General features: G+C 36.2%; 2 protein-coding genes and 1 pseudogene across 2 annotated transcripts; all 3 read left to right on the top strand.

Moving 5' to 3' along the window:
- Positions 1-235: 235 nt before the first annotated feature.
- Positions 236-4515, top strand: LOC113708154 (wall-associated receptor kinase-like 1; annotated as a pseudogene).
- An 8298-nt stretch (positions 4516-12813) lies between these two features.
- LOC113707962 (uncharacterized) lies at positions 12814-17132 on the top strand. Its single transcript, XM_072065328.1, has 8 exons — positions 12814-12935; positions 13026-13367; positions 14198-14677; positions 14761-14910; positions 15427-15504; positions 15727-15774; positions 15869-16305; positions 16400-17132. Exons 2-8 carry the CDS (start codon positions 13103-13105, stop codon positions 17012-17014), a joined length of 2073 nt encoding a protein of 690 aa, XP_071921429.1. The 5' UTR covers positions 12814-12935; positions 13026-13102; the 3' UTR covers positions 17015-17132.
- Positions 17133-18290: 1158 nt separating this feature from the next.
- On the top strand, positions 18291-20077 carry LOC113707963 (UDP-glycosyltransferase 71K1). The gene has a single exon (XM_027230374.2). The coding sequence runs from the start codon at positions 18403-18405 to the stop codon at positions 19822-19824; it is 1422 nt and encodes a 473-aa protein (XP_027086175.1). The 5' UTR covers positions 18291-18402; the 3' UTR covers positions 19825-20077.
- The last annotated feature ends 649 nt before the right edge of the window (positions 20078-20726 follow it).

The following is a 20726-nucleotide window of genomic DNA, read 5'->3' as shown; positions in this document are numbered from 1 at the left end:
TGCTGATCCATACATGGCTTAATGAACAAAACATCACAAGTCACAATAGTTCTTCCTCAGATTTTGTGATGTAAGAGATTTTAATATAGTCCTAACAAAGACTTGAGGGTCCAGTTGTCTGGGAACAGATGTAACTCTTTCTTTCTTTTCTTTTCTTTTCTTTTCTTTTCTTTTCTTTTCTTTTGGTAGAAATATGTAATTCCAGGAAAAGCCAATTTTCATTTTGATTCAGAGTACAGACGTCCATTATTATTATGTTGTAAAGATAGAAAGAACAGTGTTGACTTGCAACTGCTACAGCTCATTGCTGTCCATATATATTAGTTTTAGAGATGAGCCTTGTGTTCATCAAGGCTCTATCCCTGAAAACTCTTTTCCAAATTGCTACACAACTCCCACTTTATATAAACCAAAAACTACTAGGATTACATAGAACTTTTTTTTTGCACATCAATCATCAGTATTCGTGAGTGATCAATGGGTTCAAAAGGCTTGTTCTCCTCTCTCCTGTTCTTGTTAGCTTGCATCATCACCTTTCCTATATGCCCAACAACTGGAGCATCATTAGCTAAGCCAGGATGCAGTGATTCCTGCGGCAATGTTCTCATCCCCTACCCATTCGGGCTGAGTCGTCGCTGCGCTGTCAATCAATCATACATCATAATTTGCAATTATTCCAAGCCGTATCTGAGCAACCTCAATCTTGAAGTGTTGAACATATCGTTAGAAAACCATACAGTCACAGTAAATTCCTCATTAGCTAGTTTTTGCAACGCTGATCAAGCCCAGAGAAATGGTAGCAGCACCACCTGGATTAGCTCCGATCTTGCCGGAACCCCTTTCTTCTACTCACGAATAGACAACAAAATGATGCTTTTTGGGTGTGGAAATGCTGTACTAAATCAAGCAGACAACAAGATCTTGTCCGGTTGCACGTCCACTTGTGAATTCAACACTTCTGATCTAGCAACTAATAGTTCATCGAGGTGTTACGGGGTGAGTTGTTGTGAAACAATAATTCCTTTCTACCTCTCAAAATACAATCTGAATTTCAGGGGTTCAAGATTCAACAGATCAGGACAGTGCTCAACTACGTTCTTGGTGGATCAAAACTGGTTACCAGAGAAATTTTCGGAATCTTTGCAATTTATTCCGGTTGTTTTGGCCTGGACTCTATCACAAGCTGATGCGACCGCCGTTGTTAATTGTACTTACGTCAGTGGCTCTTTTTACTTGGATTCCGGGGAATATGTGGAAAATTTTTTATGTGCATTTTGCGGCTCAGATATCAATCCATACCTACAATCAGTATGCAGCAGCCCTAGTAAGATATCAAAATATGGGTTTTCTATTTCCATTCTTTTTTTGATACTATTTCTGCATCCGATTAAATAAGGAACATCTTGTGTAACAATATCTATTTGTTTGCGTATGAAGGAATTAAGACGAACGTGAAAGCAGGTGTACTTACTGGTAAGAAACCCCTCAGTTCCTTGTTTTACTGCGAGATTATAATTTTGGTATTCTTAGAACGATATTGCAATAAGGATTTTGATGATGTACATATGCTTGATTTTAACATTTCTAAATGTGTATCTATGGGGTAAAAGGTAAAATGATGTGTTATTCATTGACTTGACTCCTTTACTCCCTAGAATGATTAAGTCATTTTTTTTGGCTAAATTATATTTTACCCCCTTGTGATTTAGTATTTTTACATAACTTTCCTATGGTTTCAAAAGCTATACATAACCCTCTCATAGTTTGGATTAAAGTGTCAAAGTGACGGAAATAGTCATTCGTAACGGAACTTTTAGAAATGTCGTAATTACCCTTATAAATACATGACACACTAATCTCGTATGATTTTTATATTTTACTATATAATCCCCTTATGGTTTAATACTTTACCATATAACTCCCTTATGATTTTCAAAATATACACATAACCCCCCTTGGTTAATAAATAATTTTTAACTTTACATAAGGATATTTTTGATATTTTAGGTGACTCCGTTACGAATGATCATTCACGTCACTTTTACACTTTAATCCAAATCATGAGGGGATTATATATAGTTTTTGAAACCATAGGGGGTTATGTAAAAAATGCTAAATCACAGGAGGGCAAAACGGAATTTGCCCTTTTTTTAATACTTTTTTAGTAACTAGGTACTTATTTGACTAGTTCTTCTTCCCCTCTTTCTTTAATTTCTTCTCTCTCTTTACCATTTTCCATCTCCCTACCTCTTTCCTTCTTTTTCCTTCAAGCTTCCTTCAAAATCCTATGACCAAGAAACACATGTCATAATGGGAGGACAATTCAATCACCAAAGAAGAGTCTCTAGTCCAATAGTAATAGAACATTGAAAATTAAGATGTGGTAGAAAAAAATTACATGTCATGTATGTTACATTTACGTGACATTATTCAAACTGTAAATTTCATAGTTACTATTCTATTAGCTAAATCTTGATCTTTAGAAGTTTGGACCGGTTATTTGCCCCTGTTTAGGTCGAAAATCAATTAGTAATCAGGACTGAAAATATTCCTTGTTTTCAAATTCTACGCCTTCTTGCACTAGGTCGTAAGCACACACCAATAATTTAAAGATCTTTACATAAGAGAAAATATGCCATCGTTGACTTGAATAATTTTTCCTTAGATGGCCAGATTAGTTAAGTACTAGTTCTTCCTCTCCCATACCTTTTTATATCTTTTATCCTTTCTATTTTCCATCCGTCTACCCTTTCCAACTTTTTGCTTCAACCTGTGACAAAGAAGTACAAGTGGTAGGACTCGGGGCAACCTGCAACCGTCCCGAACGGTTTTGGTTATTTTCAATTGTGCGTAACTTTTTTTGTACATCGTGTAACCTTTTTTGCATATCGCGTAACTTTAGACCAAATTTTTGTGAAACCCACACATGACGTGGAAATCGAGTTACAATTTGTAATCTCAGCCACACAAATTTTTGAGACCAAATCATGGCCATTAACCGTGATGACCGTCCCTGCCCCATTTCCACAAGTGGTAGGACATTTGAACCAGTCACTCAATAGAAAACAAATTCCATGGGTAGAACATCAATTAAATACTAAGAAGGCGTTTTAAAACAAATTAAATTAAACAAATTCCTTGTTTTCAAACATGCACCATAGTAGACCTTGACTTATCAAATAACTGTGATAACATACATTAGTCTACCAAATTGACAAAAACAAACCATCATGCCATTATAAATTTTGCAGGTGTTTTTATAAGCATAGGTGTTTTATTTCTCATAGCTGCTAGTTTTGCCGGGTACAAACTGGTAAAGAGAAGAAGAAACAAAAGGATCAGGAATAAGTTTTTTAAAAGAAATGGAGGTCTTTTATTACAGCGGCAATTATCTGCTGATGATAGTGTCATTAAAAGAACAAGGATTTTCAAAGAAAATGAGTTGGCCAAGGCCAGTGACCAATTCAGTGAAGATCGAATACTTGGAAGAGGCGGGCAAGGAACAGTTTACAAAGGAATGCTAACCGATGGAAAAATTGTGGCAATCAAAAAGTCAATGAAGGTGGATGAAAGCCAGTTAGAACCATTCATCAATGAGGTTGTCATTCTTTCACAAGTCAATCACAGGAATGTGGTAAAACTACTAGGCTGTTGCTTAGAGACAGAAGTTCCTTTATTGGTATATGAATTCATTCCTAATGGAACTCTCTCTAGCCTCATTCATAATCATATCGATGATGAGTTCCCTTTCACTTGGAACTTCAGATTAAGAATAGCAGGCGAAATAGCAGGAGCATTGGCATATCTACACTCGGCAATCTCAATTCCTATCTACCATAGAGACATCAAGTCAAGCAACATACTTCTGGATGAAAAGTACATAGCCAAGGTATCGGATTTTGGAACTTCAAGATCCATCGGAGCTGATAAAACTCATCTAACTACACTCGTTAAAGGAACTTTTGGCTACTTGGATCCGGAATACTTTCAGTCAAGCCAATTTACAGAGAAACGTGATGTCTATAGTTTTGGGGTTTGTTCTTGTTGAGCTCTTGACAAGAAAAAAGCCCATATCATCGTCTGAATCAGAAGAAGATGGTAACTTAAATTTGGCCACAAGGTTTTTGATGATGATGGATGAAAATCGTCTTGACAGTATTCTTGATTGTCAACTTCTAGATGAGAGCATTAAGGAAGAGGTTATTTCTGTTGCTAAACTGGCTCAAAGATGCCTAGACTCAAATGGGAAAAACAGGCCAACTATGAAGGAAGTAGCCATTGAGTTAGAAAACATTAGAAGGGCGGCAAATGGTTCAACTGTTCACAGCCAAGTGTTCGAGAAAGGAGAGTGTGAATCTGCTTTTTTAGCTGATACTACAACTTCGTGGACAACCGATAGCAATAGGTTAGCTCCAGATGCCTGTCCACTATTGCTATGTGATACAATTTAACTTTGAAATCGTAAAATGTACAGGAGATTTTACCTTGAGATGTATAATCTTAGTTTTGCCATCATTCTTTATTTATTTATTTTTTTTTTTTACATCTGATTTATCAAAGTAAGTTGATTCACGCCCACTGTTTATGGATTTGAATTCCCATGAAAGCAGGCTTGTACACTTATAAGCAAGTTATATTCCAGACTAGGGAAACAAAAACATTTATGAAATTGAATGGGATTCTTAAATTTTCTAGTCATAATACCTTTTTTCTTCTTTAGGAGCCATAGTGTCGTGACGTTGCTTTAATTTTCAATCAGTAAGTGTAATTGCTACTCTCATGTTGATATGTCATTAAAGAATTAAAGGATTCTCATACTAAATACTGAATTTGATTAAATTTCCTACTTCAAAATTTCTCCTGCTTCAAACACGGCTTAATATGAACAAAACATGGCAATTGTCAACTCACAAATTCTTTCTTGTCAGATCTTCCCATTTACTCCTAATTTAAAGCATAAATAGTCTAGCTAAAGCATAAAAGGAAAGCTATGGGTAAAGAAATTTATGCTCAAACTGAATTTTGCTCAAGTTCCATTTTTTTTTTTGGAAGGACTATACATTCAGTTGAATATCCGCTATGAAAATGGAAACAACTACCAGAGTAACTATTCAATTGCATCCAATCTTTTATGAAACTGAAGCAGATATAAAGGTGAAGAAAAAACAGAATGGTATGAATATTTTTGTGAGTGAACTGTGAACTCATTATGAAATTAAACCTTGCATCTATCTAAACTTTCCCTAAGAATTTTCACTTGCTAGTTCTTTTTTTTTTTTTTCCTCAGTAAATAAAATCACTGCTCCTAGAACATCATCAATATCTTCATTAGAAAGTTGTTGAAAATCCGGCAACTCCATATGCTCGGTTTGCTAAGGATTTCGGTGCAGCTGTTGATTCCTAGATTGCAGAAAGTTTGGTGGCACTGGATCTTGGAGATTTTCAGGATTGCCAAATGCTGCCTGATAAAGCTCATCCATCTTGTCGTCAATCATCCGCTGGTCTATACTTTTAGCTTGGCAATGCCGATTTGGCACCTCTGGATTGATCCCACCTTGCTGGAAATTTGGCGGCTCTAAATTTGGGAGACATTCAATTTGAGGGATATCTGCTCCAATTCCCTGAAGCTCATTTATCATCTCCTCAATCTCCTCAGGACTTTGATTATCAACACCCTCTTGATGTTTGCTCCCATTTCCTTCTTCTCTTAAACCTCCAAGCCATTTTTCTCGTGCATTGGCTGAAATGGGCTGGTTGTTTTTCTTCTTCTCCACCTTCTTAGCCACAGGGTTTTTATTCTTCTTCTCAACCTTCTTAGCCTCAGGTGTAGGTGGAAGCTGGTTCATCAGATTGTTGTAGGCAGTGGCAAAGAATTCCTCCAATTCGATTTGCAGTGGTGTCTTCTCTGCATTATCACCTGGGAAGCTTCTCGTGATCTTGAAGTTTGATCCATCTTCGAACCCTTTCTGTTTCCTTTTACCCTTATCTAATGAGGATGGTTCTGATAATTTAACATAGTTGTGTCGTCCCTGCCCCAAAAAACAAAAAAACCAAGAGGCAATATGGAGATCAATAGGATTTTGGACCGGTGAAAATTTTTTTTGAATATAACTACTGGTACTACAAGTGTAAAATATTGTAGAGTACTTGAAGTAAGTAAATCAAGTTAATTATACCTCATGCTCTTCTGCATCTTCCAACTTGTTGATGCTTTTTATGTAGTCTACCACTTCGATTACAGATCGAAATGTTCTTGGGCTCGTCGGATGAGAATAAAACTGCAGTACAAAAACTGTTCATCATTTCTACATCCAACATGCTACAAAGTACAGAAAAGCCTTCACCAATTATTAGCTTTTCCGTTTATTTTTTTCCTAAAAAGTAATGGTATTGTAAAAACTAAAACCAAACCCTATGCAACTATTTTGCCAAGCCAAGTTTACACGTTAAGGCGTACAAAATAGTCGGTCCATAGCAATTGTATTTATCCTAAATCTATCCTAAATGAAAACGAGACAGAAAAACAAGAATAGTTGTATATATGCACAGTCCTAATTATCATTATATTGCTAATTTCTTGTGGTTAATTTAGACCTATAACTTTTCTGATACAAACATAATCCATAAATGGACAAATTTCTACTTAAGCAAAGCCTAGTGCTACTTGAGTTGAAAATGCAATGTACCTTATCTCTTGCACCATTGGGGCGTTGTCTCGTTTCCATCTTCCATCCTTTCAGCAGGTCAGGGAATGGTAACAGGGCCTCCTGATTCACGCCTGGTGCCATGTATTCCACATCATAGTCAGAAGACTCAACCTGTACACACATACACACACGTATATATAGTCACAGGGACAACAACGTTACAAAACCATGGCATGATATATTTTAACTATTTATGGTTTTGGAAGTCTTAAGAAGGCTGGCCTAGGGATGAACTCACATCATTGCATAACGCTAAGGCAGCCTGATTCATGGAATCTTCAGGTAGTTTGACAAATTTGAAGTAAACGGATGAAACAGCTACAATTTTTGCTGAACTTAGACGTCTTCCCTTTTCTTTCTTCTGTTGACGTTGTTCTTCAACCAGTTCAGGTGGCTGCTGCTGTTCATGGCTGGGAGGCAGCATTAGACGTTGTTCTTCAACCAGTACTGGTGGCTGGTGCTGTTCATGGTTCGGAGGTAGTATTAGTGAATATGGGACATTCGAAATTTGTGCAATTTTTTTTTTTTGGGGAAAGAAAAAAATAAAGAATACAATCATATTTCTTCAATCTCAATTTCAAGGCATGAAAATGAACTGTTTTGCAAAAAGAAGGGATCCAATTAACTAAATGGCAAAAAACCTTAAGAGACCATTAAACCATTGTGATTGCCAAATGACTTGCAAATCTACAAGTACAAATCCATCCCGAAGTGCCTTTTTTCTTTGCTCTTATTTTCCTCTCTCTCTATTTTCCATTTCTTTGCCCACATTTTAAGTTGTTTGAAATTTTTCTTTTTCTTTCTCAATTTTCAAAATCCTTTTAGGATGAAAATAATTTCACCTCAAGATAATAAAATCCAATTCATGCAGTTGACACGATTGAAAGAATGGTTATCACTGACAGATCTTCAAGTTGAATGACTTATTTGAGAAATTTTTCTTGTAATTAGTTGTTGAGTGAAAAAACCTCTTGTCACAGTATTAGCTTATTGACCTTTTTCGTCTAACATCAACTTAATATCATTTCGACTTGCTCAATATATATATATATATATATATATATATATATATGTAAATCATTTCGACTTTTAAAAGAAGTCCTTGCAACAATACCTCAGGTCTAACAGCATTTTCTGGCCACACAACGGAAACGGGATCGGCCATTACCACTGCATTTTCTTGTTGCACTGCTACATCCAAATGCTGCCAAATGCAAAAATGGTGCAAGTCAATTCCAAAACGTACAAGAAGAATGAAATCTATATCGAAGCTTAATGTAAATGAGAAGTTAAAACTTTAACAAATTCTAGATTTTTTTTCTATCTTTTAAGAGAAGGGAACAAGAAAACTACTTGAGTGTTAGAAAACCCTTTTCTTTGATTGTCACCGTCTCTTTGTTCATTCAAGCCAGGTATGGGAACAAAGGGTGTTATCGCCCAGGTGCTAGTGATATCATTGGAATTCTGACTGAAGTGAGATGCCATTTCTCAAAAGATACAAGAAGAGATAAATTCAAAAGAGCCCAAAAGCTGGACAGAAACGAAAGATTGCCAATTGATGAAGAAGGAAGAAATGACAACTCTTGAGAACACATCCCAGTTGGCTAAGAAGGCAGTATTTATAGTGCTAATTAATGAGACAAAATTTAGAGATTCAAATGTGAATGTACTCATACCTCAATTTAATGAGCATTTTGGTATGTAAATTAATGGGACTTTCCAAGTTTAATCTGCCTTATCTTCTGTTTTGTTGCTGTCTAAATTATTCTTTGATAGCACAAACTTAGTAGAGATTTTTTGTAATTATTACCTCAATAAAAGTTATATGATGTTAATATATGTTTTTAAAGTTTCCTTACCATATTACAGCTCCAGGGGAAAATCTCTTTCTACATTGCCTGGATTAGGATGGAAATGTCACCCCCTTTTGGAATGGCATTGCCTGGACTGTGGACACTTTATTGTACCAGATTAATAATACACTGTATATATGCATCATATTTGTGCATTCCATAAGGGGAAAATTTTTTAATGCATGATGCCACAATTTTTTCTTTAATGACATTTGGTCATGTACGTAGTAGTGTTGTGCCTTAATATGATGATTCAGCTAGCTTAACAAAACCACAATCAGTATAATAGGAAAAAAATCAGGCTCAAGAAATAGAGAGCTAGCTTTCAATGTTGATTATTATGTTACCAATGTAAAGAAAGAGAATAAAATGTCCCATGGCCAGAAATAATAGATATCCATATTCTATTTCTCCCAGCTTCATTGCACAAAATCTCAAACCAGATAAGAACAATTAATACTTGAGCTGGTTAATTTTCAACCTACTATTTTATGCAGAACCTAGCTAGGCCTGTCAAGTGTTTGCCTGCAGTTTATCAGAATGTGGATTCAAGGACTAGTTACAATTTAGTAAATGAACCACCAATGCCTCTCCTAATGATTGGCTGAGACTTTGGCCATTAAGATTGGCTGAGAATTTTGCCATCAAGATTGGCTCAGACTTGAGAGGCAGTCAATTTGGTGTATTTCCAAACGTGTAATTAAACTAATTTACAAGTATGGAGATTCAAAATCCTCTAGATAGGTAAATGATATAGGCTCACAGGCATCTTCAAACCATCGATATAACAGGACTTTTCAGGGTAAATACATCAAAGCTATTGTTTCACAATAAATTTTTGCATATGCTACAAAACAAAATCTAAGTTCTGCACAAATTTCATGGCCATTAACCTTAGGTTTAATTAGCGTTTGTGCTAAATCTTTATCCTGGCTTTAAGCAAAGCTAAAACTTGGAAATTTCAATAATTTATCTTAGGTTTTCTCCATAGCTAAAAGTGGCAAAAACTTGGGTAAATCTGGTGGTCTTATAAACCTAATGACTCAAATTTTGCCACATCTTCAATAGTTGAATTTGTGAGATAGTGTGATAAATTTTGAATCGTTAGATCTATATAAAACATCTACCCAAGTGTTTGCTACTGAAAGCAATTAAACTTAAGTTTATCAATATGAATATGGATCCTCTAAGGTGCTATATATTGTGCTCGGAGCTTGAAACTCGGAGCAAACTTTCATTACTTAAAATTCAAAAGGATAACCATGTAGAATTTTGTTGTTTGCCCAATAAGTGAATAGTTGGCTAGCTTATATATAGCTAGATTTAATTAAACCAATTTCCATCTTTCTTTATTATTATTTTTTTTTAAGCTTCCCATCCCTCCCCACATTTTTCCTACCCCTAATTGCCATATATAGGAGACCCTTTGAGGTATAATCTATTAAGTGGGTCTTCAAACTCTCGTTTTGTTCTAGTGAAAAAGATGTTTTCTTTTTGTATATAGAGCATGTCATTATAGTATATGTAGTAAGCAAAGGAAAGGAACACTACCCCCCCCCCCCCCCCCTCATTTCGCTCTCCCCCCTCCCAACACCCTCCCGAGGGTATCTTCTAACTCCTAGCTCAATAGCTCTATTGGAAGAATTACTTCAGTTAAGAGGAAGAACTCTTAAACTCTAGTTCAGTCGGGCACATCTATATCCAGCAACTCCAAGCTCTAATAGCTTGAACTTCTTTAGCTACTATAGTCGGCATTTGTGCGCTAGTAAGATTCTATTTTGGACAACATAGTACGTGCGGACACACGTATCTATTGATAATTTTCTATGAATCTACGAAGTTCGATATTTCATATCTCCTTTCGAGCTGTCTCTGTAGCTACAAAATGCAGGTGGAGCACGCCCGTAGGGCGAGCTGTCTCATTGATAGATCATACATTAGGAGATTAAAACTAAAGATCTTCTTAAGTAAAGTGTCAATTTCAGAAAGTTTTACTATGAATGAAATATCAAAAGAAATGGACATTCTATTCCACATAGATTTGGTTTCACTAAAATAATGGAGAACCATTTTGTTTCAGACCCCAATAGTTTCCCCAAAAAATGGAAAACAACCCAAAATGGTTTTTGGCCACAAAAAATTCAAGATGATTTTGGGCCGTTTTGGAATACAATAGCGTCGTATGAACAGCAAAATTTAGGGCAAATTTCACTTTATCTCCCTGTGATTTAATGTTTTTTTTACATAACACTCCTATGATTTAAAAAACTATACATAACCCCCTTATGGTTTGGATTAAAGTGTTAAAGTAACGGGAATGACCATTCGTAACGGAGTCATCTAAAATGTCAAAAATACCCTTATGTAAAGTTGAAAATTGTTTATTAACCAAGGGGGGTTATGTGTATATTTTGAAAACCATAAGAGAGTTATATGGTAAAGTATTAAATCATAAGGGAGTTATATAGTAAAATAAAAAAATCATACGGGGTTAATGTGTCATGTATTTATACGAATAATTTCGACATTTTTAGAAGTTCCGTTACGAGTGACTATTTCCGTCACTTTGACACTTTAATCCAAATCATGAGGGAGTTATGTATAGCTTTTGAAATCATATGGAGGTTATATAAAAAACGCTAAACCACATGGAGGTAAAATATAATTTGCCCCAAAATTTACACTCAACGTCTTCTTGGAGGTTCCCTAGTCTTCTTCCACTCAGGACCTTTTGTTGGAGTTTATTTATTTTAAGGCTCAACCACCAACAGAGAGTTTCTTGGTAATGTCTTGGTCCTATAGATGGACCTACATGCTAATTTCCGTGGTCCTGGCGGGTCTTCGTACAAATCTCACGTCAAATTCCATCCTCGTGGTAATAAGGTGTTCACACATTGAAAGGAAAGCTTTTGCTGTTTTGCATTTTTATGGTCGACACTCTGTTTAGAATTTCAAAATTTTATCATATTTCTTGTGCAAACTAATGACACAAAATTAATAATAGGTCTTTCAACATTATTAACACTTCGTAATTCCTAATTAAAAATCACATTGGCCAAGTGTTCAAAATTTAAGAGATTAACTATATTTGTTATGTAAACAAAATGGTTCACAAGAAAAGGGACAATATTAGAATGAAATTATATTCTCTATCCACAAATGAACTTTTTTAATAATATATTTTGAAATGGGTTGGCAATGTTACAAAAATTAAAAACAAGGGAGACAAGTGATATTTCTTAAAGTTCAGGGATGCTAAATGAAATTGTTACAAATCTCAAGGGAGCTTTTTGAAATTATCCCAAAAGAAATTAATTTTGGGATAGCGCAAACCTACGACACCATGAGACTTTTTTTATATTCTTAATGCATTTTTTCCTTCTTTTTTTTTTTTGTCTCAATTTCTTGAAATTTCAGACCAAATTTTAATGTTTGTAGATATGTCCCTTTACTTACAGGATCTCCCCATTCTACCATGCAATATAATCCTTTCTCTCTAGAGGATAACCCGTTTTATATTTGGAGAAAACTTTTTGCAAGAGAAGGACATTTTTAATGCAAACTGATCTCTTAGGGAACTTGACAAATAATTCCAACATCCATTTTGACTATTGGAAATGTAAACCGTGTTTCAAAGACGTAATCCTTTTTTGTTTCTGTTGGAAAGAAAATGAAAGGCCTTGCAAAGTTTTTCCACGTACGAACGTCCCAACTACGTTGCCACCATATCTAAGAAATGCCTGAGAAAGTATTACTTCTTCGTTTTTTGGATAAGGAAGGAGTAGCGTGTTCTATGGTGAGGATGGAATTGGTATGCTGATGCCAACATTTCCTGAGGTCCAAATTTGTTCTATCAATCACTTGTATTGTATGTATGAGAAACTATTTTACTTGCTCTGAGAAAAGTAAGCAAAAGTACTTTAATTCCATGAAGACTAGACTTTGGCTCCGGCATGAGGAAAGAAAAGGAGGAAGAAGATATAAGAAAGAAGTGATAGACTTTATTTTGGTTTGGAGAATAGCCAAGAAAGCAAAGGTTTCCAATGAATACCAAATTATCAGCTTAGTGTCTTTCATTCTTTGTTAAATTCATTATCTCAAAGCAAAAACCTACAAAGTTCTCGTATTTTCTCAAAATTTTCTCTCTTCTTTTTTTTTTTTTTTTTTGTAAACAACCACAAATTTTATTATCAACAAATGTCCGCATTAATAGCGGAAATAACAAAGTCAAGATTAGTATGACTTGAGTTAATATGACCCAATTAGAATGATCCAAAAAGTCTCAAAATCAATTTTATTTTGAGAAAAAAGTTTCTAAAAATGCCTTATCAGTTATCACCTAACTCGGTAATAGTACACAGAAAGGAAATTCCCAGTAAGTGACTTGGTTGACTTGTTCAGTTCATTTGCTCTATTAAACCTTTCATTCCTATGATCTCTAAAATGCTTTTGCTTCTTTTGTCAGATTGATTTATACTTGTGAAGTAAACGCAGGACTAACTTAACTACAAGTTTACCACGTTAAGCTTGTTGTTAAAGAAAATGGCAGGTGTGAGGAAGCTGCAATTGGAAAGAACTCTATCAATACAATCATGCTTCCCTGAGAGCTTCTCTGGTCCAGGCTCAGGAACTTCTGATCAGGCAACAGGCTATGCTACTGCCACCATTCCACAACATGTTGTTTCAGTTCAGCTTTCTTACAATGTACCCGTTGGAGATCAATCTGATCACATCATCCAGAATGGGATGGAACATGATAATAGGACTGTTTCTGCACAGATGCTCCATCCTCCATACTGGGAAGCCAGTTGAGTATTTCTTGTTCAATTTTTCTCTTGATTCTTGAATTTATGCTTCTGTTTCACACAATTTACCGAAAGCCCTTCTCATTTGTCTTCAATGTATGGCATTTTTGTTCATATTTTGCCTGTCAACACTATACATTTTTCAAGTCATATTGTATTATTAAGATTATGGTCGAGCATTACTTGTTGGAAAAAAAAAAAAAGCTAATCTTAATAGATTGTTAGGGTACAAAGATGCATGTTCTGAAGTTAGGAGCTTGGGAAGAACGATTAGTCGGATCACAAACAACCACTTGAGGGGTTGTTTTACAATTAACTCTCTTGCATTATCAAATGGAACAATGAAGAAAAGAGTTTCTATTCAAGTTCTTTTCTGAAGCGGCTGTTTGTGTGGCCAGTGTTTGCGTGGGGCTGCGGGCAGGAAAAAGAGTGGGAGAGGTGGAATTCATCACAGCAAGAATCTAACCTCATTCTAGGAAGAGGGATGAAGGGAGTGATAATTAGGATATAATCTACCCTTGGTGTATACCATTGAGTCTATCACTCTTGTCACAGACTTTTCATATTCCTGAGTGAGTAAAGTCTTAAAGAGTTCTTTTGCAGAACTTCTGACGCAACCTACTATGCTATTGGACGGTTAATGTTTTGAATACATCTCAGACAGGAGACAAGTAGAATAAATTCCATTTATTTCACCAAAATTTGATTTTTTCAGTTAGTCTAAAGAAAATTCCTTTGGCGTGTGTTTAGACTGCAACTTTGGCGCTCTTAAAAGTCCTAAGTTCCAGGATCAGTGGATAATATTTATGACTCTTGTGGTTTTGAAATGCAGGCACTCCATCTGCCAAAAATCTTACCATTTACGTACCCTTGTACCAAGCTGCGCTTAAGGGTGATTGGGAAAGGGCTAAAGCATTTATGACAAGGTACCCTGGGGCTTTAACCGCAACAATCACTAAAGGCTGGGAAAGAGCTCTCCACATTGCTGCTGGTGCCAAACAAGTCAAGTTTGTTGAGGAGTTGGTTGAATTAATGGATCCACCAGAATTGGCTGCACAAAACAAATTTGGTAACACGGCACTTTGCTTTGCAGCAGCATCTGGAATTACAAGGATTGCAGAATTGATGGTGGCAAAGAATAATGAATTGCCAATGGTGAGGGGTAGTAAAGGAGTTACACCCCTTCACATGGCAGCCTTACTAGGTTATAGAGATATGGTGTGGTATCTTGTGTCAGTAACTGATCCTCAATGTTTAACCAAAGAAGACTACGTTAGCCTGATTATTGCAACTATAAGTACCGATCTATATGGTAAGACAATATTATCATTTAATATTTGACTAATTCCAAGGGTAAGTGGATAAGGCTCATTTGGTTTCCCCTGCTGTCCTCAGATGTAGCTCTGCATATAATTCAATGCAAACCAGAATTGGCAGTTGAACGTGATCCTAACGGGGAGACAGCACTTCATGTTTTGGCACGAAAGCCTTCAGCATTCTGTTCCAAGAATGGACTGGGAGTCTGGCAGAGATGCATTTACCCTTGTAGGTTAATCTGTTCCCATTGACACCTTCAACCAGTCTCCTTTGTGTATTTTCTAGTAAAAGTGTTCGTCCAGCAAATCTATTAATTTTGAAATTTCAGGTTATGGAAGACTAAATTTGTTTTGACATGTTTCTTTTGTCTATGGTATAAATGAATAAGGTTATCAAGCATTGCCATTTCTACCGTAGTAAGCCATGCTCAGAACAACTTTCCTTTCATGCCAACTATAAGAAAATATTAAAGGAATAGAAAACTCTGAATAAGAATGCAAGGTCATGGTATGCCCTGCACACTCGCTTCCTCTCACACATGCACTGAAACTGCTAAAATGAAACCTTGATATGCAAGACAAAGTGTCTTTACACCAGTGCAGTTATCATGCAATTATTGGCATGGTGTTGAAGATTAGTTATGTGTAGGGAAAACAAACTAGCAGTCAGAATTTATGCATTTTCATGTGAACCAATTATACTAGTGGTCACCAAGCAGTTACATGTGCTAAGATATTTTCTCAGGGGTCAAACTGCACCTATGGAAGAAATCTTCTTATAAGTTTAGCAAGACGGTAGACCAGAATGACAAATGTACCAGAGGTGAGTAAATGCTGAAGCGTATACATTTACACCATATGTTGGAGGGGATAAAATTTCTGAATGACAGAATCTAAGGGAGAGACAAGTATTTTCTGCTCCAAGAAACTACTCTATTTATCTCCATTTTCTGGGAACTCAGCATTATAAAGTAAAAACTGAGTATCAGTCAGCATTTGATCTATTTTACAGTTAGTGAACATATTCCTAAATATATCTTTGCAGCGCACCTATTGTTCGATAGACTTCTTCATCGTGCAACAGAAAAGATAGGTAATGCATGGTTAACAACAGTTCTTGTTTTTTCTTTTTTGAGCAACTGACTTGAATCAGCTAAGTGGGCTAGGTTTTGTTTTACGAATGTTAGGAATCCAAGAAGTATTTGAGAGAAAACTGAAGCACTTCCAAGCTCTCGAGTTATTGAAATGCATTTGGAAACAGGTTATGTTGTTGGATGACTCGCAAATTGGGAAGTTACTCAGAGGTCCATCAAGACCTCTTTTTGTTGCTGCGGAGTGTGGAAACTTTGAGTTCATTGTTGAGCTACTGCGCTCCTATCCTGATCTCATTTGGAAGGTGGATGAACAAAGCCAAAGCTTCTTTCACATTGCAGTCATACACCGCCAAGAAAGGATCTTCAAACTAATTTACCAAATAGGAGCTCTTAAAGATTTGATTACATCTTACAAAAGCACAAATAACAGTAACATATTACACCTTGCTGCTAAGTTAGCAGCCCCAAATAGATTAAACATAGTTTCAGGAGCAGCCCTACAAATGCAGAGAGAGTTACTATGGTTTAAGGTAACTGACTTAGTTCACACATGTTGTCTCCTTTCCTAGATTTAACTTGCTTTCTGTAATTGTTTAACTATGTTATTACTTTGACCATTAAAAGGAGGTAGAGAAGAATGTCCAACCGTTGTATAAGGAGATGAGGGATTCAGAAGGACGAATGCCACATATGTTATTCACTCAGGAGCACAAGGCATTACTTAAAAGTGGAGAAAGGTGGATGAAGGATACTGCCTCATCATGTATGCTTGTTGCTACACTCATAACCACTGTGATGTTTGCAGCCATCTTCACAGTACCTGGAGGCAATAATAATGACACAGGCACACCAATTTTTCTCAAAGACAAAGCTTTCATAATCTTTTCCATATCCGATGCACTTGCTCTCTTCTCATCAGTGACTTCAATCTTGATGTTCTTGTCTATTCTCACTTCACGGTATGCAGAAGTAGATTTCATGGAAACATTACCAAAGAGGTTGATCATTGGCCTTATGACACTCTTCTTCTCCATAGCTTCCATGCTTATAGCTTTTAGTGCAAGCTTTTCAATTGTACATGGCCATAAGATAGCATGGATTATCATTCCAGTGGCACTAGCTGCTTGTATTCCTGTCTTGTTATTTGCATTTTCTCAGTTTCCCCTGGTAGCTGACATGTTTCATTCAAGTTATGGTTCAGGAATATTTGCCCAGGAACCTACAGATGTTCTTTTCTAGATCAGCTAAATGAAAATAATTATGGACTACTGTTGGATTCATATGTATTCTTTTCATTGTACTCACTACTTCAACAGTCATTCCATCCAATAAATCCAGGTCTTTCCATTTCATTAAATGTATTCTTCCATTTTAGCTGAGCATTAAAGAAGAATCATCTACTGAATGCAACACCTTATTGATATATATATATATATATATATATATATATATATATATATATATATATATATATATATATCTCTCTCTCTCTCTGCGTTTACAATTCTCAGGAATACTAGCCTCTTGGAAATCCATTATGATTTTAAAGCATCATTAAAGACCACTAGCATTCAAGCCACATAATCCCTTTATAGTTTTATATAAAGTGAAAAATGGACTGAATATATAATCAATTACGGCAATTAGATCACACGTGCTCTAAAAAGTGCGTATGATCAAATCATAAGATTCACTTAACCTCCCATAATTTATATAAATATCCACTTTATCGCCTATAATTTTTGTATTTATCTATGTAGTCCTCCTCTTATGATTTTGTACAATTTGGTTAAGTCATTGTTTAATTTAGTATTTAAGTAAAAGCAACATTGGTATTTCAACTAATTATGACATTACATAGACTATTTTTCATTAAATTTTTAATTTACATGAAATTGTAAAGAGGTGAAGTGAATATTTTGAAACGTTAGAATATAATACGATAATAGATGAAACTGCCCTAGAGTTATTAGTAGTTTACCCATGATTTCAAATGTTCTTGCACTTTTGTAAAAGGTATGTACCTCAATCACGTCGTCCCAATATTTCCAGTGACCGCAAGTACCGACTTTATCTGAGGGAGAAAAGTTGTTCCACAGCTTTGAAAAAACAAAAAAGCTAGGGGAGGGGTTGACTAATGAAGATCAAACTTTAAGAAGTTAGACCACAGGTGCAAGCTTTTCCCATAAACCCCATCTGCTTTGAAATTTTATTATCCTTTGACCACATGTGCAATTTCCACTTATTGGTCACTGGTGCCCCAATTGTGTACTGAAACTTGGCAACAGAGGATGAGCTCCAAAACTTAAACTAGGCATGTTGCATCTTATTTATAGCAAGGTAAATACAGAACAGTAACACTCAATAGAGGGATTAGAACTGGCTCAAAAAATACCTTAAGGGATAACCTGCGAATGAGAGTAAACCTTGGGGAGGCTTACTGCAATAAACTTAAGTAAGGTCAAATCCTATGGAAACTGATGGAATCGGAAACTTCACGTTTTCCATCATTCTTTGCCACAGTTTTTGAGGTTGTGAGCTAATCAGCACAGAACACAGTCTGAATCTGTTGCCTCCCCCCAAGAGAAAGTGAACCAAGAATTCCTAAAACTTTAACACCTGAAAATATGAAGAATGAGCTGGTCTTTGTTGCAGCACCAGGAAGAGGTCATATTGTTTCCGAGATCGAATTTGCAAAGCGCCTATCTGAAGTTGACCGAGGAATATCAGTAACTGTACTTCTCATGAAGTCATCATCACTAGATCTTGATTCCTTCATTCAAGAATTGGCTGCCTCTGTTAGTAGCTCTAATATACAATTCATCAGCTTACCTAAGGTAGATCCACCACCTTCCGAATTGAAGAGTTCAAATGAGAGCTACTTTGCTGCTTACATAGAGAAGCATAAGTGTCTTGTCAAAGATGCAATAATTAACCATGTTCTGCCCAAATCAGGAACTCATCTTGCAGGGTTAGTGATTGATTTATTTTGCAGTTCAATGATTGATGTAGCGAATGAGCTTGGTATTCCTTCTTATGTCTTCTGCACCTCAAGTGCTGCGTTTCTTGGCCTTGTTCTTTACCTCCCAATTCGTCATTCCCTGAGTGGAACTGAATTTAGCATCTCTGATCCCGATTCCAGCATTCCAGCATTTGCTAACCTTGTACCCTCAGGAGTTTTACCATCTTTTCTGTTCAATAAACATGGTGGTTATTCGTCATTCTTAAGTCACGGTACGCAGTTTCAAAAGGCAAAAGGATTCATCATAAACACATTTGCAGAATTAGAATCCCATGCCATTAATTTTCTAACAGCAGATAAGGAATCACCTCAAGTTTACACAGTTGGACCTGTGATAAACCTTGACATAACAAAAAAGCTTTCTGAGTCTGATCGAAAGATTATGAAATGGCTTGATGATCAGCCCTCCTCGTCTGTGGTTTTTCTCTGCTTTGGAAGCATTGGAGGTTTTGAGCCACCACAGTTAGCAGAAATAGCAATTGCTCTAAAGCAGAGTGGACATAGATTCTTGTGGTCTGTCCAGCCTTCACCACCAAAAGACTTCACTGCAAAACCAAAAGTCTATGCCAATTTTTCAGATGTTCTGCCAAAAGGGTTTCTGGAGAGGACGAAGGATAGAGGACTGGTGTGTGGTTGGGCACCACAAGTGGAGATTTTGAGACATCATGCAGTTGGAGGTTTTGTTTCTCATTGTGGTTGGAATTCTATCCTGGAAAGCTTGTGGAATGGTGTACCTATTGCAACATGGCCTGTTTATGGTGAGCAGCAATCTAATGCATTTCAGTTGGTGAAGGATCTGGAACTAGCTGTAGAATTGACATTGGATTACCGCTTTGAAAACTCTGATGAGATTGTAGTGGCAGATAAAATAGAGAAAGCCATTAACTGGTTAATGGATTCTGAAAATCCAGTAAGACAGAGGGTCAAAGATTTAGGAGAAAAGGGTAGAAAGGCATTGATGGATGGTGGCTCCTCATTAATCTCGTTTGGGCGCTTTATTGCAGATATTTCTGTGAACAGATTATGAACAACCAACTAATGCTCTGAGCCAAGCTTCAAGTTAGGTGGTTTAGTTTGTTTTGGTGATAGCAGTCCATCATCAGATCTAATGTTCTTGGTATTGATTGTCCTCTTCACTAACTGTTGTCAACTCAGTTAAAAATTACTACTATTATCTAGACTTTGCATTGTTTAATTTGTAACATCACTATTACAGGCATTACTGGTAACATTTCTTTACTTCCCAACAATTCCATATAAGGAAATTAAGTTGCAGGAAATCCACTCACTGTCTGGTTTTTGCACTTCGTGCTTTAGAAATCAACAGTATGTCTGATTTCTTTTCCTTATGATTGCAGTCCCACTGGACTGCTTGGATCCATGGAGAAATAAGTTGGTGTCATACATGATATCATATACCTCTAGTATCACATCCATTGAAGCCTAAACTTCATTAAATGACAAGCTACATAATCCAATCATAGGAAGCAAGGAAGTTCGTCAAAGAAAAAAAGTGCACTTTCAAGCCCTCGAGTTGTTGAGATGCCTAGTATGGAAACAAACTCTTGTTATTGGGTGACTCAAAAATTTGGAGATCTACCAAGAAACGTATGCTGGAAAAATAGTATGCTGCTGAAGTGTGGCAAATCAGCCCTTGGCTCTTGTAGAAAGAGTTTGAGTTGGATTAGATATGTTTCGGTACGATACAAGTGCCCTATGAACACCCGTTAAACAAACCATTTGTTTATTTTAACGACTCCAAGTTAAGTTATTATTATGTATATAGTCAAATGCAGAAATAATATGGTCTCAAGTGGATTGTGAGTTAGTGGCTTTATGACTATCTATTTGAAAATTTAGGATAAATTGGTTAACTTATGCCTTGCTTAAGATCAAACATTCGTGTTTAACTAGCAATGAGCACAGATC

Source organism: Coffea arabica, chromosome 9c, assembly GCF_036785885.1.
Source record: "Coffea arabica cultivar ET-39 chromosome 9c, Coffea Arabica ET-39 HiFi, whole genome shotgun sequence".
Taxonomy (NCBI): domain Eukaryota; kingdom Viridiplantae; phylum Streptophyta; class Magnoliopsida; order Gentianales; family Rubiaceae; genus Coffea; species Coffea arabica.
Note: the sequence above shows the minus strand (reverse complement) of the source record. Positions and strands in the feature narration are given on the sequence as shown.